A 19,055-nucleotide genomic window follows, 5' to 3' on the forward strand; every position below is an offset into this window, starting at 1 on the left:
CCAAAGCAGGGGCTCATTTAACTGCACATTCACTAATGGGATCTATGCCATCAAATGCCAGCAATGCCCCACTGCAATGTATATTGGCCAAACTGGACAGTCTCTAAGGGAAAGAATTAATGGACACAAATCAGATATCTGAAAAGGCAATACACAAAAAAACCTATTGGAGAACACTTTAATCTGCCTGGACACTCATTAACGGATCGCCAAATCACCGTTTTGTTTCAGGCCAATTCCACAAGCCAAATACACAGAGAAGGGTTGGAACTTAACTTCATTCACTAGTTTAATTCTTATGCAAATGGTATGAACCAGGATATTGGCTGGCTCGCACATTATCTTCTACATCCTAAGAACTTAACCAACCAACCCAGCAATGGAGGTAATAATTGTTCTTATCAGCCTCTTGTAACTATTTGAACCATCTACTCACTGTCTCTCTTTTTTTCTCCCCTCCTTTTTCTTTTTTTTCTCTCTCTTTTTTCCTTCTCCTCTCCCCTCCCCTTATTTATTCTTGGATCTGGACTTCTAATACTCCTGTCATCTGAAGAAGTGGGTTACGCCCACGAAAGCTTGTGATACCATCTACATGTTTTGTTAGTCTTTAAGGTGCTACTAGACTATTTGTTGGGTTTTTTTAGTCTTTAAGGTTGTTTTTTAAATTTTTCCTATTATAGACTAACTTGGCTACCGCTCTGAAGCTTTTGAAAATCAAAATAGCATGTCCACACCCAAGGCAGGCTTCATTAATGTGAGTGCGCTACCTCAACTTAGAGCCCCAGGAAGCACTGGGGAGTAGTTATTTCAAAATAGCAGCACTACCACTATTTTGAAAAGAGAACTGCTTCTTTAGATGGGATGCACTATTGAAAAGATGCTGCCTTTGATTCACTGATGATGTAGAAAGATGACCATGGAGGAAAAAACCTCCACATATCCTAGGGAAATTATAATCAAACCAAGGGGAATTTTGTTAGCCAAATTCTGTCCTTCACACTATGAGAGGGAGGAATGGTAACAGATGTTTCCAGAGCCAAGCGGACTATATAAGGTATAATGACTGGGAGGGGCACCCTACAGCGTATTTTGGACCACACCTTATTGCTGCTCCAAAAAAGGAGCAGCCTGTAGTTCCCTTAGTGACTGTCACCAAAGCCAAGCCATGTCCATTGTCCTAAGAGCCTGGGATCACCATCCAAACTAGCTGGCCATACCCTCTTGGGGATATAGAACCCTATTGGTGTGTGAGTTGGGACCCATTGCCAAGTACTTAAGGGAACAAGAACATGTTCTGCTATGGTCCTGCATGGGTACACTGTTTGGAGGAGAAGGGTAAAAGAAACTTTTGCCCTCGCCAATATATATGTGCAAATAAGTCAGAATTGTGCCCTCTCTGTTTGACATTTCCATGCAAATGCCAGCATATCATTGGCATCTAAAGTGATAAGACAGGGCAGCACAGGGGGACTTGTAGGATGGAGAACCTTTCACTTACAGACAGGTTATTGGTTCCAGTTACGCTTAAGTCAGTGTCGTCATTGCCAACAGAAGGCTGGTTGGTGACGTCCCGTTCCTGTAGTAGACAGGAGTGTGCATCCCTATACTACCAGCACCATCTGCACAAATTGGCACCCTTAATGGCAGCTTTGCAGAGGTACCAAGAACTAAATTAGCTTTGGGGAATGACCCTCAGAAAGGATCCCTGGAAAACAAAGATAAGGCACATTAAGGAATTGGTGTATGTAGGCTTGTGCTGGAACAGTTGTGTTATACCCAATCTGTGTTTAGCCAGATGTATTTATATTCCTGAGCGATCATTCCATCATCTTGCACCAACACTAAATTCATTAAAAAGATGAATTATCCTCTGGAGACTCACTAAGCTTTGTCATATTCTGTGTTAGTGTAGCTACAAATAGGGTACGTCTAGACTGCGGCGGTATTTCGGGATACCAGATTCCGCATCTTTAAAATCAGCCTGTTAATTCTAAATAGATTTTGAAGTAACGGGCTCACTATTCTAACATCCCTATAACCACGAGGGTTAAAGGACGTTTCGGAATAGCAGTTTATTTTGAAATTTGGTGTGGATAGACAGTGCCAAATTTCGAAAGAAGCTATTTCGAAATTAGATCGAAATAAAATACACAATTTGTATAGCTCAAATTGAGTATCTTATTTTGATCTACAGGTGCAGTGTAGATGCACTGATAAGGAGCCAGATCAAGAATAATTTGCTTTTTAGCTATGGCTTTATCCAGTACAATCTCTGTTTAAAACAATCCTTCTCATCTGCACTCTCCCACCTCATTTGTCAATCCTGACTACCTAGCATATTCTGTCTGACACTCAGTCTCCATCCCAACAAATTTACAGTCTGTACTAGGTTCTTGTACAGTGTGGCCTCTATCTTTGGGTTGGATTCCTAAGTGTTGCTACAATAACTAATAATAATAGCCAAAGAAAACAGATAATTGGCCCTTGACATGAACTGGGAAACCTCCCAAGAGTGGTTTGTCTCACTTTTAGTGCGTAGTATGTCTTTCCATAATTATGATCTGTACTAAAGAAATCTTTCACACATGGTGGCTGGCTTTAATACAAGAACACTGATTGTCAGTGTTCTGTCTATCATTAGATGTAGGCATGCACTGATGCAGAAACATATGTGAGAGACACATTAGTAGGCCAACCTTTTGTTTTGTTCTGAAATGCTCCGATAATCCGATGGTTGTATTATTAATATTAATATGTTGCCTTTGTGGCAAGTATTACTTAATCAGATGCAGACGTGATGAGTGTCAGGAGAAGCAGTTTTGCTGGCCAAAACTAATTATTTGTGCATGCTCTTTTGGCCACAACTCAGTTATAGGCAGTATCTGTACTTCTCACTATAGCCAAGGTGAAAAGTTCAACTATTTCATCATAAGATACTACCATTTAAGAGAAAAAGCACCAAATAACGTTTTTTTTAAAAGAACTCTAAATGGATCTGTTGGTACAAACGGGCAATTGCACATGCAGCATACAAATCTATGCACAGGGTCATTTAAGAATGTTCACAATTTGCTGCTTTTGTCCATACTGGCACTGCAGGCTATCAAGAAAGGCTGTGTAAACATAATTTAGAAATTTGGGTCAACAGTTTGATCAACACAAATCAGGCCTAACTTTTGTCACATATTTATGTCTTATGATTTTGTTGCATTTTAGAAAAGAAACTTTGGAAAACTCATGATACCATGACCAACCCATACACTTAGGCTGTGTCTACACTGGGCCACTTATTCCAGAAAATCAGCCGCTTTTCCGGAATAAGCTGCGAGCTGTCTACACTGGCCCTTGAATTTCCGGAAAAGCAACGACGCTCTACTGTACAAAATCAGCCGCTATTCCGGAAAAACTATTCTGCTCCCGCTCAGGCATAAGTCTTTATTCTGGAACACTGTTCCGGAAAAGGCCCAGTGTAGACAGCCCAGTAGTCTTTTCCGGAAAAAAGCCCCGATCGTGAAAATGGCGATCGGGGCTCTTTTCTGGAAAAGCGCGTCTACATTGGCCACAGACGCTTTTCTGGAAAAAGGGCTTTTCTGGAAAAGCAGCCTGCCAATGTAGATGCTCCATTTCCGGAAAAACTGAAAACGGAATAGTATTCAGTTTTAAGCAGTTCCGGAAATTCATGCCAGTGTAGACACAGCCCTTGGGTATGTCTACACAGCAGGGCTAAAGCCAAAATAAGCTACGCAACTTGAGACATGTCAATTATTATGTAGCTTAAGTCAAAATAGCTTTTTTCGGCTTTTGGCGCTGTCTACACAGCAGGAAGTCCGAGAGAGACACTCTTCCTCCAACTTTCCTTACTCCTTGTAAAATGAGGGTTATAGGAGTTGGAGTAAGAAGTCCTCCAGTTCCCTCTTATTTAGATATTATGTCAAAATAACTGCTTGCAGTGTAGACGCAGATTATGTTATTTTGGAATAATGTCAGTTATTTCGAAATAACACTACCATGTAGGCGTACTCTGAGGGTGCATCTACACTGCACCCTTAGTTCAAAATAATTTGAGCTACGCAAATTGTGTATCTTATTTCGATCTAATTTTGAAATAAAGCGCTATTCCGACAAGTCCCTTAATCCTCGTGGAATGAAGGTTACAGGGACACTGGAATAGTGCGCTTGTTATTTAGAAATCTATTTTGAAATAATGGGCGTGTTTTAAGATGCATCATAGCTATTTTAGGATACTTCCAGTATCCTGAAATAGCACCGCTATCTAGATGTAGCCTGAGAGACTAAACTACAGAGAAGGTAGCTCATACTTGCAGAATGATCTGACGGGATCAGAGATATAAGCAGATAGATGATATGAAAAACCAAAGATAATACATGAAGGAAGAATTAATGACCTGCTTCAATCAAAAGAGGAAATAGCTGTTTTGAAAGCAATAATGCAGAAAAGATCAGGGGAATATTACATGGGAAATGAACTCAAAAATGTGAAGGAAGAGAATCTATTATATGACAAAGGAAGTAACTAGGCTATTTTACAAAGCACTATTAAAACCACACTTGGTAAATACGGGATTCTAACCTGGAGAAAAATACTATTCTATTTCTACAGTACAACATAGAAGAAAAAGGGATACTTTTTTCTAGTGCTCAGAAAACTAAAATTATGAGAGACACAAGTCCTAACAAGGGGAAAATGTAATTGATATGAAAAGGGAATTAAATAAAGGGAATAAATGGACCAGTGAGGATACTGAGTCAGCAGCATTAGAGATTTTCAGAACCATGACTGGAGGAAATCTTAGTGGATCAGGGAAGAGGGAGCCTGAAAAGTTTTTTTCAAAATTAATATTTATGACTCTAAGATGATCATCATGTGGGGAATGCAAATCCATCTCAAGCTACAAACTTTTATGTATCGTTTTCTTTTAAAAATAGCCTTAAACTTTAAAACATCATTAGAATGGATAAAGCCACTCAAAAGACAATTTGCTCCTGATTTCACTTTATAAATACACTGTACAATATTTCAGTTAGGAGCAATCTATTGAATTTTATAAACATCCTATAAAATGGAATTTATAATAGAAATGCCAACAGTCCCTTAATTTTTATGGATTTAATTGGAATCATTAGGATTTCAGGAACATTAATGTAGCGTAGGTTAGGTAGAGTAGGAGACAATCCAAGTTCCTAGATTCTGTTCTCCGTTCTGGAATAAACCCTCCATATGATTCTGGGCAGGTCACTTAACCTCTGTGTGTCTGTTTACTCATCAGCAAAATGGGGATAATGATGCTTCTAATATTGGTAGTAATTAGCACATTAGACCAGAGATTCTGGAAGCCTTAAACATTGGATGAGTGAAACTGACATGATTCTTGACTGCTTTACAACTGTCACCCATCATATAGCAACAATTTAACTCAGAATCAGACTGAAATCAGATCTTGAAATATTAACATTTAATGTGAGCCTGAACTTCCAAGTTTCAGCCAACACTAATTAGGACTTCAAAGGTATTTAGTAATATCAGTGCTTAATACCTGGATGATGTGGCCAGAGCAATTAGCAAGGCTTGAAGAATCCCTCTGATGAAAACAATGGGATTCTTCTTGGTGATAAAGAAGTACATCATTGGCAGAATGAACAGTCCATGAACCACCAGACCACAAACCACAGTAATGGCATAAAAGCCCAGCTTCTTCCCAATAGCTGTAGGGTCATCCATTTCCAAGATCTTGCCAGCAATAAGAAACACTATTCCAAAAGGGAAATACCTAAATGAAGAGGGAGGGAGATTTATCACTATGCGACAGATCACTTCCATCAAACAATGTACACTAGTGAGATGATAAGTTCCTGTACTTTCATTTCAGTACAGACTTAAGACTCAACCTTACAGTGTTTAAAAAATAGAATTTAGTCAGAATTTCACAGGAGTACCTTACAGGATTGGAATCTTATTCCTTTTCCATTAACAAGTTCTGGGAAAATGCTTTTATATCAAGTAATTAGCAGTAATACCATTTTCTACTTACTGGCCAGTAGGACACACAGAGCACACTTAAATAAAATTTGCTAATTAAAGCACTATATGTCTAATCTCTCCCTCAATGTATGCATTTTAAGATTCCTATCACTATAATATTTAAGGCTAGATCCACAAAGGTATGTAGGTGCCTAAGTCTCAAGTTTAGGTGCCTAAGTTCCAGTTTTGATCTACTATGACCCACAAAACTATCACTCAAACTTATAGGTGCCTAAATTCATCTAGCGCCTAAGTTTTCAAGGTACAAGTTCCCTAGATACCTATTTTTCTGCCTCTGGGCATAGGCACTACTGCCTCACTCTTGAGTCTGATTGAACACCTCTCTCCTGCCTAAGCCTCAGAGTGATTCACAAACTAGGCACTCAGACATGTGAGATGTATACAGGAACTGATCCAGAAGGCATGGTCAGAGGCTGCTTGCCAAACAGGGTTCCATTTGGAATCCAACAGGAAAAGGTGGCACATTGTAACTTTGAGCCTTGGGGGTAATTAATTCACCTGTGATATGAGAGACCCAGTTCCATTCTTCTCTCCCTGGATTTGAACAGAGGTCTATGCCCTCTCAGGGGGCTGCTCCAACCACTGAGCTATGGGATATACTGATGGTGGGGGTGGGGGGAAGTTGCACACAGGGTCTCTTGTTGAAGATGTTCCAGTGTGGATAAATAAGGAAACAGTGACTGGAGCAGGAGGAGTGGACTGAAGTATCCCATCTTGCAGGTGGGTGCCCTGACTACGGAGTCCTTCTCTCTCTCCTTATGACTATTTAAGTATTTATCCACAATGGAAGAGTCGTGGGGTCAGAGAGAGGTGGGAGACCCCAGTTCAAATTCTACTGCTCCTCTAGCCGAAAGGGGGAAACTGAATCTGGGTCTCCCCCATTCCCTGAGAGTGCTCTAATCTCTGAGCTAAAAGTTACAAGGTGGGCACTACCACCTGTTGCTGCTGCAGGGATACTTTCCTACTCCCAGTAGTGCAGGGGACTGGACTAGATGACCTCTTCCAGTCCTGTGATTCTAGCGTTGTGACTTATGAGGCTTAATTAACGTGTATAAAGCACTTTGAGACCCTCAGATGGGAGGTGCTATACAACTACAATGTATTTTATATAGTAGCAGTATTTACTCATTACTAAGAATGTTCACAAGGGCTTATGAGGCATTCTTAAATTAGGGACATAGACGTAAAGGGGGAACTCTACTTTAAAAATCTTCCCATTTAATTTTAATAGCATCCCAGAATTTGAGAGCAGCATTTTAGGGATAAAGCGATGGCAGAGGTGAACTGAGCTTTTGTGGGGCCTTGGGCCAAAGCAGTTGGAGGGGCCTCCCCACACTTCCACCTGCATTTCTCCCGCTCCAACGCTCTTGCCGGAGAATGAGCTCAGGGCACAGTGGCTTCCTCTGCCCGCCTGGCGCAAGCCCCCACACCTCGACCCTACTCCCTAGCAGGATTGCTGTGTGGGCAAAGCAAGTTGGATCAAGGGGGCACCCTACATGGTTAGGGCTCCTGGGCCTGGGCCCCATTGACTATGGGAGACGCAAGAGCCAAATTGCAAATATAAGGGTATGTCTATACTGCAATTAAACATCTGCAGCTGTCCTACGCCAGCTGACTCAGGCTTACAGAGATTGAGCTACGGGGCTGTTTCATTTCAGTATAGACATTCAGGCTTGGCTTGGAGCCTGGGAGCTAGGACCCTGAGAAGTGGGAGAGTCCCCAAGCTTGGTCTGTAGCCTGAATGTCTACACCGCAATTAAACAGCCGTGTATCCTGAAGCTGGCAAGGACCAGCTGTGGGTTTTTAATTGTAGGGTAGACATACCCAAAGTTTTATTTCATCGAGCCAAAGGCTATTATTAGATGTATTTTGATGGCTTTTCAGAGAATATCCAGTGGGGAGTGGCCCCTTCCTTTCCCGCCCGTATTAGAATGCTTTTGTTAAACAGTGGAAGGATTTGAAAAGTTCTAAGAGCTGAAACTTTTTACAGTTTTGCATGTTCTTCAGGATCTTCAGAGTAATGGATATTTCTAGTAATCTAACTTCAGATCTGCTCATCTATGGGATAAACTGCATAAAACAGAGAACCAGATCGTTAGGTCTGTTGGGTTACGTCTACACTGCCATGCTATTTCTGGATACTCTAAATAGCTATTCCACATCTTTTGAGCACACCCATTATTTCGAAATATAACAGGCTCGCTATTCCGATGTCTCTGTAAACCTCGTTCCACGAGGAGTGAGGGATGTTTTGGAATAGTGATTTATTTCAAAATAAGTGCTGGGTGGACAGCACCAAATTTTGAAATAAGCTATTTTGAAATTAACTTGAAATAAACTATGCAATTTGCGTAGCTCAAATTGCATAGCTTATTTCGATCTCCGGGTGCAGTGTAGACTCATCCTCAGAGTTGTGCCCAGCATGGGACCTGGGATTGGGAATGAAGTTGGGCCATTCTTCTATTGTACTTGCTTGTAACACCACAACTGCAGCTGTGACACATGCACTAGCCATTTAAAGACAAGTGAGCTTCCAGCCACTGTGACCCCTGGTCAAAAAGTATACCAGACAGGGAGGAACGTAGTTGGGATTGTAGTGGAATGAGTTTTTACCAGAACAGCTATTTCTGTGCCAGACTACATCCATACTTCTATTGTGTTGATATAACTATGCCCGTAGTGGATTTGCACTGCTCCAGAATGGAAAATAGCCATTTTGTAAGAACTGAGTGTTATTTCTATAGGGCTGTGTCTAGACTACATGGCTCCATCGATGGAGCCAAGTAGATTAGGGTTGTAGGCAAAGGGAAATGAAGCGTCGATTTAAATAATCGCCGCTTCATTTAAATTTACATGGCTGCTGCGCTGAGCCGACAAACAGCTGATGAGCTGTTTGTCAGCTCAGTGCGGCAGCCATGTAAATTTAAATTAAGTGGCGATTATTTAAATCGCCGCTTCATTTCCCTTTGCCCAATAAACAAATCTACATGGCTCCGTCGACGGAGCCATGTAGTGTAGACGTACCCTAGGAGACAGACATGAGTGTGGATGTGTGCCTGGCTCTTCTAAGTCTTAATTCTAATGGACTAACTTTTGTTAGACCAGATCTAAGCTATTTTTCCATTCTCCTGATCTGGGGTCAAACTAGCCCCCAGTTTAACTTATGGCCATTCTGAGGCTTGTCTCCATTTACTAGGAGATCAACACTGCAAAGATTGAACTCCAAGGAATCAATTTAGAGGGTCTAATGAGGACCCGCTAAATCAACTGCTGATGGTGTTCCCATCAACTCTGGTATTCCACTGGATCACGGGGTGTAAAGGAAGTCAACGGGAGAGTTTCTCCCATCAACCTTCCTCAGTGAGGAGGTGACGGAAATTCGACCTAAGGTGCATTGATTCCAGCTCCGCTGTTCATGTAGCTGGAGTTGCGTATCTTAGGTCGACTTTCTCCCCAAGTGTAGAACTGGCCTAATTTATGTTGGCTAGAGTGATCCCTTAGGGCCTACTTTGCTGCTGGGGATTGCCAAAGGGGCATGCACTGTGATTCTGTCCCTTCATATTCCTGGCCACACCCCTGACCATGCTGTCTGCACCTGGAATCAATGACATAGACCCAAATATACTGTTTTACGGTACCCGGGAATTCCTCTTTCTTAGGGAAATCCCTGGGATCTGTGTGAGGCAGCTCTCTGTGTTCTTTATGCCGTTTGAGTGGTGCAAAGGGGACAGAGCCAGGGACCAACATCTGGCCTGGAATATTTGCATAACTTCCGTCGAGTACTAACCCTATACAAAGCTGAGGTTGTTGTCCCTCATGAATTTGCCTGGAAATAAGATTACATCACCTCAGAGCATTTTTTTTCTGTTGAAATATACTTCAACTTTTTAAAAGTAATGTTTTTGTTCTTGATAAAGCAGCTACTTACCACACAGAAATTGCCACTATCTTCATGACAGATTCATTTAAACACTGGCAAAAACTGACCAAGGGAACTCCACTGTTACCCATTCTGCCCAACATTAAACCTGCAATCAAACATACTGTTTTAATTCTCATTTACTTTTGAAAATCCCCAACACACTCCCTCTCTACTGCAGTTCAAAATGAGCTAAGTGGGACATGGTAGATGGGTTAGATAATTGATAGTGGCATAGTCCAACAAATCTCAGTACTGTAGAACAGAGCTATAACACTTACAGGGAGTGGGGGGACAACCCTTGGTTCCTCAGTTTCACAAACAAGGACTTCTACCACTTTCAAGCTAAAGAAGTCTTTGAGTTCTCACTAGTAAATCCCTCTCCTTCTGTGCACCATCCACTAGAGGGCATCCAGAGAGAAAGGGAAAGAGAGAGAGAGTTTTAGGATAGGAGCCTTTTTCTTTTGGCTCACCTATTCAAACCCAGCTGAGATTGGCAGTGACCAAAAGCCATTATCTCAATGGTGTGAAATGAATATGGTTTCAGTCCAGTTTCTAGTGGATAAGATAAAAGCCACTCGCACAACTGTCTTTCTTGCCACCCTGGTTTAGCATACTTAGCAGAATCAAGCAAATGCACTTGAATACAAGAAAGGGTCAAACTGCTGCACAAGGCTAATCAGCAAACAGTTGTAGCAGAAGGGAAGCTCGTTCCAAGAAAAGTTATGTAACTAAAGCTTTGCTGTATAGTGCTGACTTTTAATAACGTATAACTAATAATAAACATATCAGTCATGTTTCTGTTTAACTAATTTGCTGAAGCGATTCCCTGTGAGAACTGTAATGCATCATGTTAATCAAGTAAGGAAGCATTTTAGAAACAAACAGCCCACCAAATCAGTGTATGTTTGAAGAGGATTGCACAAGAAAATGAAGCTGAGTGGGGTTCACTCTCACACTTATTCTGGCTGGACAGTGTGTTCGCTTTGACTGAGGGCCCACGCTCTGTCACTTGGAGCACACATCTGCGTTTGCAGGCCAAGGCCCCAAATTAAAGCAATCCCCTCCTGATGTGGGGGAGTGAGCCACTTAGCTGTCAGACCCAACAGTTTCACAATAATAGTGCATGCAGGAGGTGGGTTTATATGCCAGTTAACAGTCACCTAGTTGTAAATTTTTGTTTACAAAACCACATTATATTTCATTTACCATGTTGCTCATTTAAGGTGACAGAGTCTTAATGACCAATTCAGTATTTTAAGACCGGTTGACTTTATTAAGCCATGGTAGCTTTACAAGAGTTTTCAATTTCTAACTTAGTAGCATGCTGAAGAGGGGAAATGGATCCCTTCTTATATTACAGGAATAACTGATTTTCTTACTCTTTCACATCTGAGTCTATGGCAAGTGCTGGCAACAGGAGAGATAGCAGGCAAGATTGGAGCCTGCTGAATGACGAGTATATAACTCACTGGTCTCTTAGGCTGCGTCTAAACAGCCGGGCTTAACTCAAAATAAGCTATGCAAATTGAGCTACATTAATTGCATAGCTTATTTCGAAATTGGGAGCATCTGCACAGCACTTATTTCGAAATAGAGCACTCTTCCTCCGACATCCCTTACTCCTTGTACAATAAAGGTTACAGGAGTTGGGGTAAGAAGTCCTCCAGCTTGACAGTATTTCAACATTATTTCGAAATAACTGCCTGCTGTGTAGATGCAGACTAAGTTATTTTGAAATAACTCTAGTTATTTTGAAATAATGTTGCTTTGTAGACATACCCTTAAAGAAGTGTTTTTCAACCAGTGGTATGTGTAGACAGAAAGAAAAATTAGCAGCACAGGGGTTGATACACAGCTGAGCAGTTCTGATTCTATCTAGGAGAAAAATGTAGTACAGTACTTCTAATACACTATCCTGTTTCTGACCACGGCTGGATACCAGAAGCTTCAGAGAAAGGTGAAGAAACCTTGCAATACACAGTAACAGGATAATTGTGCACAGGAAGGTTTCTTCTGGACTCCCTTCAGTTAGGGTTTGAAATATGCCTTGAAGCATGAAGATTTATATCCCTTTCCAGACCTTTTTAAGATTGTTTTATCTTTAAATAAGATTACATCACCTCAGAGCACTTTTTTCGTATTTTAAGGTTTTATTATTATGAATGTAAGTCCAGATGTATTTGTTAGCAGTACAAATATACATGTTTAATCCTGCTAAATGCTTGCTTAAGAGATATCTTGGGCCATTGAGTTCCACAGGGCAATTATCCATCGTGTGAAAAATAATTCCTTTTATTTGTTTTAAATTTGCAGTCTTTTGCTTTCTCGCAATGTCCCATGGTTTAGTTTTATTAGTACGTAGCTACTTACATTGAACTATGGTACAATCTCGGAGGCTTATCATAATGCACTTTGAGATCTCTTATCTATTTAGAATGTTCAGTTTTATCAGTCCACAAATTTCATAGAACCCTTTGTTATCTAACTGCAGTAAGTTTCTCACTGGGCCACAATTTGAGTCAGAGGGAAGTGAATTTTACCCCCTCCTTTAGGCCTGTCCAGGTTTTTTTATGAAAATAAAGTGATGATTTTCACATAGAGATCCTAAGAAAAAGAACCCCTTTATCTGTGTTTATGATGCTGTGTTTGGCAGGGAATTTGTGCAGCAGATAAGGTTCCACAAGCACCTTCGATTTTACTTATTTTCTGCGTTGTTTGAATTAGCAAGAGGGGTGAAAATTTCAGCCTATCAATCAGTAGCACATTTGTGGAATGCCACCTGCATCCTTGCTGGAAATCTGAGATCCCCGAATTTTCACTGACTTACACTCAACTCTCAAAGCATCATGTCATATCCACCAATCATAAGGCCTGCTAAGGATTACTAGACCGGAGTCTCTTCACTACTGGTGTTCGTGAGATTAAAGGGGTTGCATATGTTTTTGAGCCATACAGACTATTTCTCTATTCCCTAGAACTGAGTATGCTATCTCCATAGTGCTTCCAATTGCTGCAGATTCATGGATCAGGAGGCTAGGAGCAGAACCTTTGTCTCCGAGTAGGCATGCAAAGCATAGCCAGTAGGCCACTGGGCAAACTTATAACCATGTTAGCTATCAACAGGATTTTAGATAAACGTTCACATCTTGCCATAGGCCGGTTGATCAGTTCTACCAAGGCAAAGGATGACTGGTGGTTATGTCAAATTCTCATGGCATAGTTACAGTACCAGAGGGAACTTAGGCAGGTAATCCAATTATTTCACAGTTGTAATTTTGGTGATGAGCACATGTTGTGACATTCCTGAAGCCAGGGATGGATGGTACCAAAGAGCCTCAGGCCTATATCACTTCTACAAACTGTACGAACTGTACTCATCCTATCACCACTCATTGAAAAGCACTTACAAGAAAGCTGGATTCCGCCCAGGCAAGTCATGCACAGGTCAAGTGCTGAATATCACTCAATGCATCAGAGAGCTTTGAAAAGGGCATGGTAACAAGTACCATGTTGGTCGACCTCTCAGCAGCATACGACACAGTGAATCACTGAAGGCTCCTTACTCAAGAATACAACATGATGAATGATCACACGACTGATACAACCCCTTCCAGAGAACTGATGTTTTACATTGAACTGTGTGGGAAGCAGAGCCAATGGCAGCAAAAGAAAAACAGCCCACCAAAAGGAAGTGTACTCTCACTAATACTTTTCCGCATCTATTCAAATGATCAACCAATCCATCTCAGCTCAAGTTTTAACTGTGCTATCTATCCCATGCATCACTGCCCAAACCAAGGAGCTTGCCTCGTGCTAACATTGGCCCTGGCTCTCAGTCTGCTTCCATAATAATCAATTACATGCCAACCTCACCAAAATGCAAGCCAGTCTCTTCCAACTTTGGAATCAGGAGACCAATAAACAACGTGACATCATCTGGAATGGGGTATCATTTGTCCGATGCTGGTATCCTGTCTATTTGGGGTGACATTAGATCTCACTTTCTCCTTCAGGGTACATCTAAACTACATGCCTCCGTTGACAGAGGCATGTAGATTAGCCAGATCGGCAGAGGGAAATGAAGCCGCGATTAAAATAATCGCGGCTTCATTTAAATTTAAATGGCTGCCCCGCTCTGCCGATCAGCTGTTTGTCGGCAGATCGGGGCAGTCTGGACGCGACGCGCCGACAAAGAAGCCTTTCTTGATCGGCACAGGTAAACCTGGTTTCACGAGGTATACCTGTGCTGATCAAGAAAGGCTTCTTTGTCGGCGCGTCGCGTCCAGACTGCCCCGATCTGCCGACAAACAGCTGATCGGCAGATCGGGGCAGCCATTTAAATTTAAATGAAGCCGCGATTATTTTAATCGCGGCTTCATTTCCCTCTTCCGATCTGGCTAATCTACATGCCTCCGTCGAAGGAGGCATGTAGTCTAGACACACCCTCAGAGTGCACATAGAGGAGAAAAAAAAGGCAAAGTTAACACTCAGAACAACAGACCTAGGAAGTTTGCAAATTCAAAATGGTGAACCAGCCCAGCAGCATTAAGCCACCATGCTTGAACTTAGCTATCCTAATTGCATCAGAACTGCTCACCAATATCTATCTGTCTGCAGATATGGTGCACATAGCTCAAAATACTCAACTAGGACATAAAAATGCATGTTGATTTTGCTGAACACATTGCTGCAGGTGCAGAAAAGGGTTGGTCAGCCTGACAAGTTGAAATTGCCTCTGAACATAAGTTTGGAGGTCAAAAGTCAATATGCAGAAGTGGGGCTATTCTTATGACCCAGGCATGTGATCTCAGGGAAGCACAAACCTCTGTTGGTCTGTCAACTCCAGGAATAACCATGCACCTTGGAAGTTCTTAAGAGCTTCAGGCCAGTCATATCATGTGCTCATCGCTTTATAAACCTATGATTATGATGGAAGGACAGGAGAAGAATTATATATGTGCATTAACGGTTCTTTTTTAGACCATGTCAGATTGGTGACTCTGGAAACAGAAGATGCTGCTACTTAAGACTTATGTATTATGCGTCTAGGACAGGGGTGGGCAATAATTTTGATGGGGGGGGCCACTCCAAGAATTTGGAAAGTGGTCAAGGGCTGCACTCTTCCATATTAATGGAGGAGGTGCGCAGTCTGGGATGGAGGTTGAGTGCAGAAGGGAGCTTGCAGCAAGAGATTGGGGTGCAGGAGAGGGTGTGGGGTCTAGGAGGGAGTTTGGGTGAAGGAGGCAGTTGTGACCTGGGTTAGGGGACTAAGATGCAGGGGTTTGGGTTGTGACCTTGGGCTAGAGGGGGTTGTGACCTGAGGAAGGAGACGAGGGTGCAGGAGGAGGTGAAGGGGTTTGGGCTGCGACCTCGGGCCGGAGAGTGTTGGGGCCTGGGAAGGGGATTGCGGTCCAAGATCTGGGAGGGGATATGGGGGCAGGAGAGGGCAGGGGCTTTGGGTTATGTGGGGTAGGGGGAACAAAGGGTTGGGGTGCCAGAGGCTTTGCAGCATGCAAAGCACTAATCCCCCCTCCCCTAAGGCTCTTATTCACAGAGCACATGGCCCTGCAGCCTATGTGGAGGCGCAGGGTGTGCAGGGCAGGCTCAGTTCCTGAGAAACGTGCTGAGCTGCTGGTCTGGAGTCTCACTGGTAAGTATCCTGGCAAGATCCTCCCCCCCAGCCCTCTGCCCCACCACCCCACATAAGCCAAACCCAGATCACAATCCCCTCCTGCCCTAGGTCACAGTCCGAACCCCTGCACCCCAAATCCTGTGTCTCAGGTCACAACTGCCTCCTTCACCCAAACTCAGTAGCCCCCAACATAAAAAAAGGTTCCCCACCCCTGCTATAAATAAAGACAATGTTGAAATCTTTTGGGTTGGGCATCATATTTTACTTTATTTAAAAATGAAGGAAGCCTGGCCAACAAGCCCCTAGTTGGGGCTGAACCCCCATCTGGCCACAGCGTCAACTCTCCTGCACACCCCCATGCCATGCCATGAGCCCATCATACACCTGGACCACCTGCCCCGAGCCCCTCCTACACCCCAAACCTGACTCCTGCATCCCCACATCCCCAAACCCCTGCCATAAGATTGACAGAAGACAGTCTGAATGCGTGCATGAAGCTGGATTTGACCAGTTATCATGTAAACTTTAAAGAACTGTGTGAAAAGATGCAGCAGCAGATGTCCCATTAAATAAAGTCTGTGAGTACAATGTTTTATTTATGCTATTATTAGTCATTATGTCAATTATCAATAACATTAAGTTGTATATTTTCAGTCATGCAAATGACCATTCTTATGTGGCTCTGTGTTGACCACTTGTTCTGAATTTTGATGTAGTTTGGCTCTTTGGTTTGAAAAGTTGCTGACCCCTGCCTTACACCACTCTAGGAAAGGAGCTTTAACATGGCCATAGATTATAATTACACCAACTTTACAGCCTTCTTATACTGCCACAGTGGCATAAAGGGGCTTTAGTATAATTGAGAATCAGTCTCATTGTCTCTTAGTAACAGAAACCTGTTTTTCCTTTTTCTGGAAGCTGGTGGCTCAGCAATCTTAGCACAGGAAGAAAGCCACATGCAGGTCTCTTCTCAGTTTCAAGGCTGTCTCTGATTGTAGCCAACTCTGCCCCAAAATCAGAGAATGGGTATGACAAAGGCACTTAAAATTTACTGATTCAGGGCTTCATCAAAGTAGTCTTCTATGGCACCCAGCTGGGTGAATGTGGCCCTGTTGGTTTGTGTGTGACGGATGGGAGGTGAGAGTCTAACCCAAACTTTGGTGAACTGGAAATCATATTATAAATCAGAGAATAAAAACTGCTCAGAAATGACCATTTAGAGTTATTAATGGCTGCAGACAGGTGCTTGTGTATTTGCAAATGAGAGGACAGTAAGCTGGTGAGGTTACTGTTGATTAACGTGTCTTGAAACCAGCCCTTGGTGTGTCTGTTTGAACAGTGAGGCCTTTAAGACAGTGACTCTCAATCTTTCTAGACTACTGTGTCCCTTTGAGGAGTCTGATTGGTCTTGCATATCCCAGGTGTCACTTAAAAACTACTTCCTTACAAAAATCAAGTGGTAGATGCCTGTGCTTTTAAAAGAGATGGGGTCTGAGTTCTATCCATGAAGTTCTGGACAGCCATAGTATGCAGCACTGGGACAAATGTGAATTCATTCTGATAGGTGACCCTCCAAGGTAAGAGAAGGAATCCCTTTGTAGTCCCTCCTCTCTTCATAGTCCAAGCACAAAATGCTTTCTCTGTCTGTCTTTCCTACTCAGGAGGAGTTATTTATGCAAAGAACTAATAGCTAGAGATGTGAACAACTAGTCGACAATCCGATAAGCAAATGTGTATTGGATAGTTGACATGCTAATTGACTAGTCACTTCCCCCCACCCTTGCTGCCTCTATCAGAAAGAGACAGCGGGGGTAGGGGAACGGGGGTGCTTCAAAGTGGCAGCGCTGCATGGAGCCAGGGGTCAGTGGGGGAGTCCCCAGCTGTCCCTGGGCTGCACATGGAGTTTCAAAGTGGCAGCACCGTGTGGAGCCCAGAGTTAGCTGAGGACTTCCCCACTGACCCCGGGCTCCATGTGTCGCTGCCGCTTTGAAACATCATGTGGAGCCTGACGCCAGGCTCCCTGCAACATTTCAAAGTGGCAGTGCTGCAGGGAGCCCAGGATCAGCTGGGGACTCCCTTGTTGACCTTGGCTTCTCTGCGGTGTGCTGCTTTGAAACGCCACAGGGAGCACAGGGCCAGCGGGGGATAGCTTCAGTCCCCCGCTAACCCCGTGCTCCATGCAGCGCTTTTGCCTTTGAAGTATAGCAACAGCCCCAGGACTGTTGCTACACTTCAAAGGCGGAGGCATCCTTATCAACTATTTGAATAGTTGATGCAAATTGCATCAACTATTCGATTAGTCAATTAATCGAAGTTTTACATCCCTACTATTAGCCCTTGTAGATACAGACTTATAAGAGTTGGGGTATGGTTCAGTTCATTATGGTACATTGCATAGCACTCCCTAGTTCTAACCACAGGGCTACTTAGCCCCAAAAGTACAAACCTTAGAAATGAAAACTATACAGCATACATTACTGTTGTTCCTCACTACCCTAATGCAAAAGGCTCCTAAGTGAAGTTCTGTAGCCTACAAATGGAAGCACACAATGAACAGGCAAAGGCTTAGTGAAATTAATAGGAAAAGGGGGGAAAGCAGCATGCATAGAAACAATGAGAAGCATGAAAAGAAAATGTCATCAAGGATTATGAACAAGATTAATCCCCAGAGGATTCATCCCCAAAGGATCATCACTAGGACATACCTTTTCTGACATGACATTTATAGAAGGATCAATGGGAAATAATTACATCAGGAATACTAAAAAAGAACTCTTCTCCCACCCTGACCCTCTGAAATGAACCCAGAAAACAACAACACACCGATCAATTCAAACATGACCCGCTGCAACGTGTTTAAAACATACCCATAGTAGCAGAGAATATCACAATCCCCAGCACATTCATGCCATCACTGGTGCCTGGCTCAGATTTGTAAATCACTTCTGGAGGGGGAGTGATATCCAGAGCAAAATTCTGGACATTAGATCCATTCTCATCCTGGACCCCGTATATTATGATCCGACGAGTGGCACTTTCAGAAGCTGCCTTGTTGGATTTGATGATAGGAATGCTCTTGGTACGATACTGAAAGAACACAGAATATTATAGTGGGTCATCAGGGACTAAAGTGCTAATGAGTTGCAAGATTGCTTGAATGTGCTTCAAATTGCCTGGTGAAAGGAGAATGGCTATCTATCAAAGAGGGGCGGGGCATGCGTGGAAGAAAGAGAAACAGCTTCCCCTCCTCCCCAGCTATGGAAAAACAACTTTGTTCCTTTTTTTGTAAAAATCTGACAAAATCAGGGACCCTCCCAAGCAGGCCTATTGATCCCTGTTAGGGTGACATTTGGCATTCCTCTATATTCCCTCTCCTCGTGTGTAACTAGGAATAACACTAGTCCAGTGATGTTCCTTTGTCTCACCAAAGGCAAGGATTC

The 19,055-nt window shown here is 42.7% G+C and overlaps 1 protein-coding gene across 2 annotated transcripts in view; it reads right to left on the reverse strand.

The window, feature by feature from the left end:
- The window catches only part of SLC1A7 (solute carrier family 1 member 7), a 105,317-nt gene that overhangs the window by 27,558 nt on the left and 58,704 nt on the right, over nt 1-19,055 (reverse strand). For both annotated transcript variants that reach the window (XM_006126383.5, XM_089780424.1), the window contains 3 exons: nt 18,483-18,702; nt 9,990-10,089; nt 5,556-5,789 (listed from right to left, as the gene is read on the reverse strand). In XM_006126383.5, coding sequence (XP_006126445.1) covers nt 5,556-5,789; nt 9,990-10,089; nt 18,483-18,702 — 554 coding nt within the window. The remainder of the gene's footprint in view (nt 1-5,555; nt 5,790-9,989; nt 10,090-18,482; nt 18,703-19,055) is intronic.

Source organism: Pelodiscus sinensis, chromosome 9, assembly GCF_052426305.1.
Source record: "Pelodiscus sinensis isolate ZL-2025 chromosome 9, ASM5242630v1, whole genome shotgun sequence".
In the NCBI taxonomy this organism is placed as follows: domain Eukaryota; kingdom Metazoa; phylum Chordata; order Testudines; family Trionychidae; genus Pelodiscus; species Pelodiscus sinensis.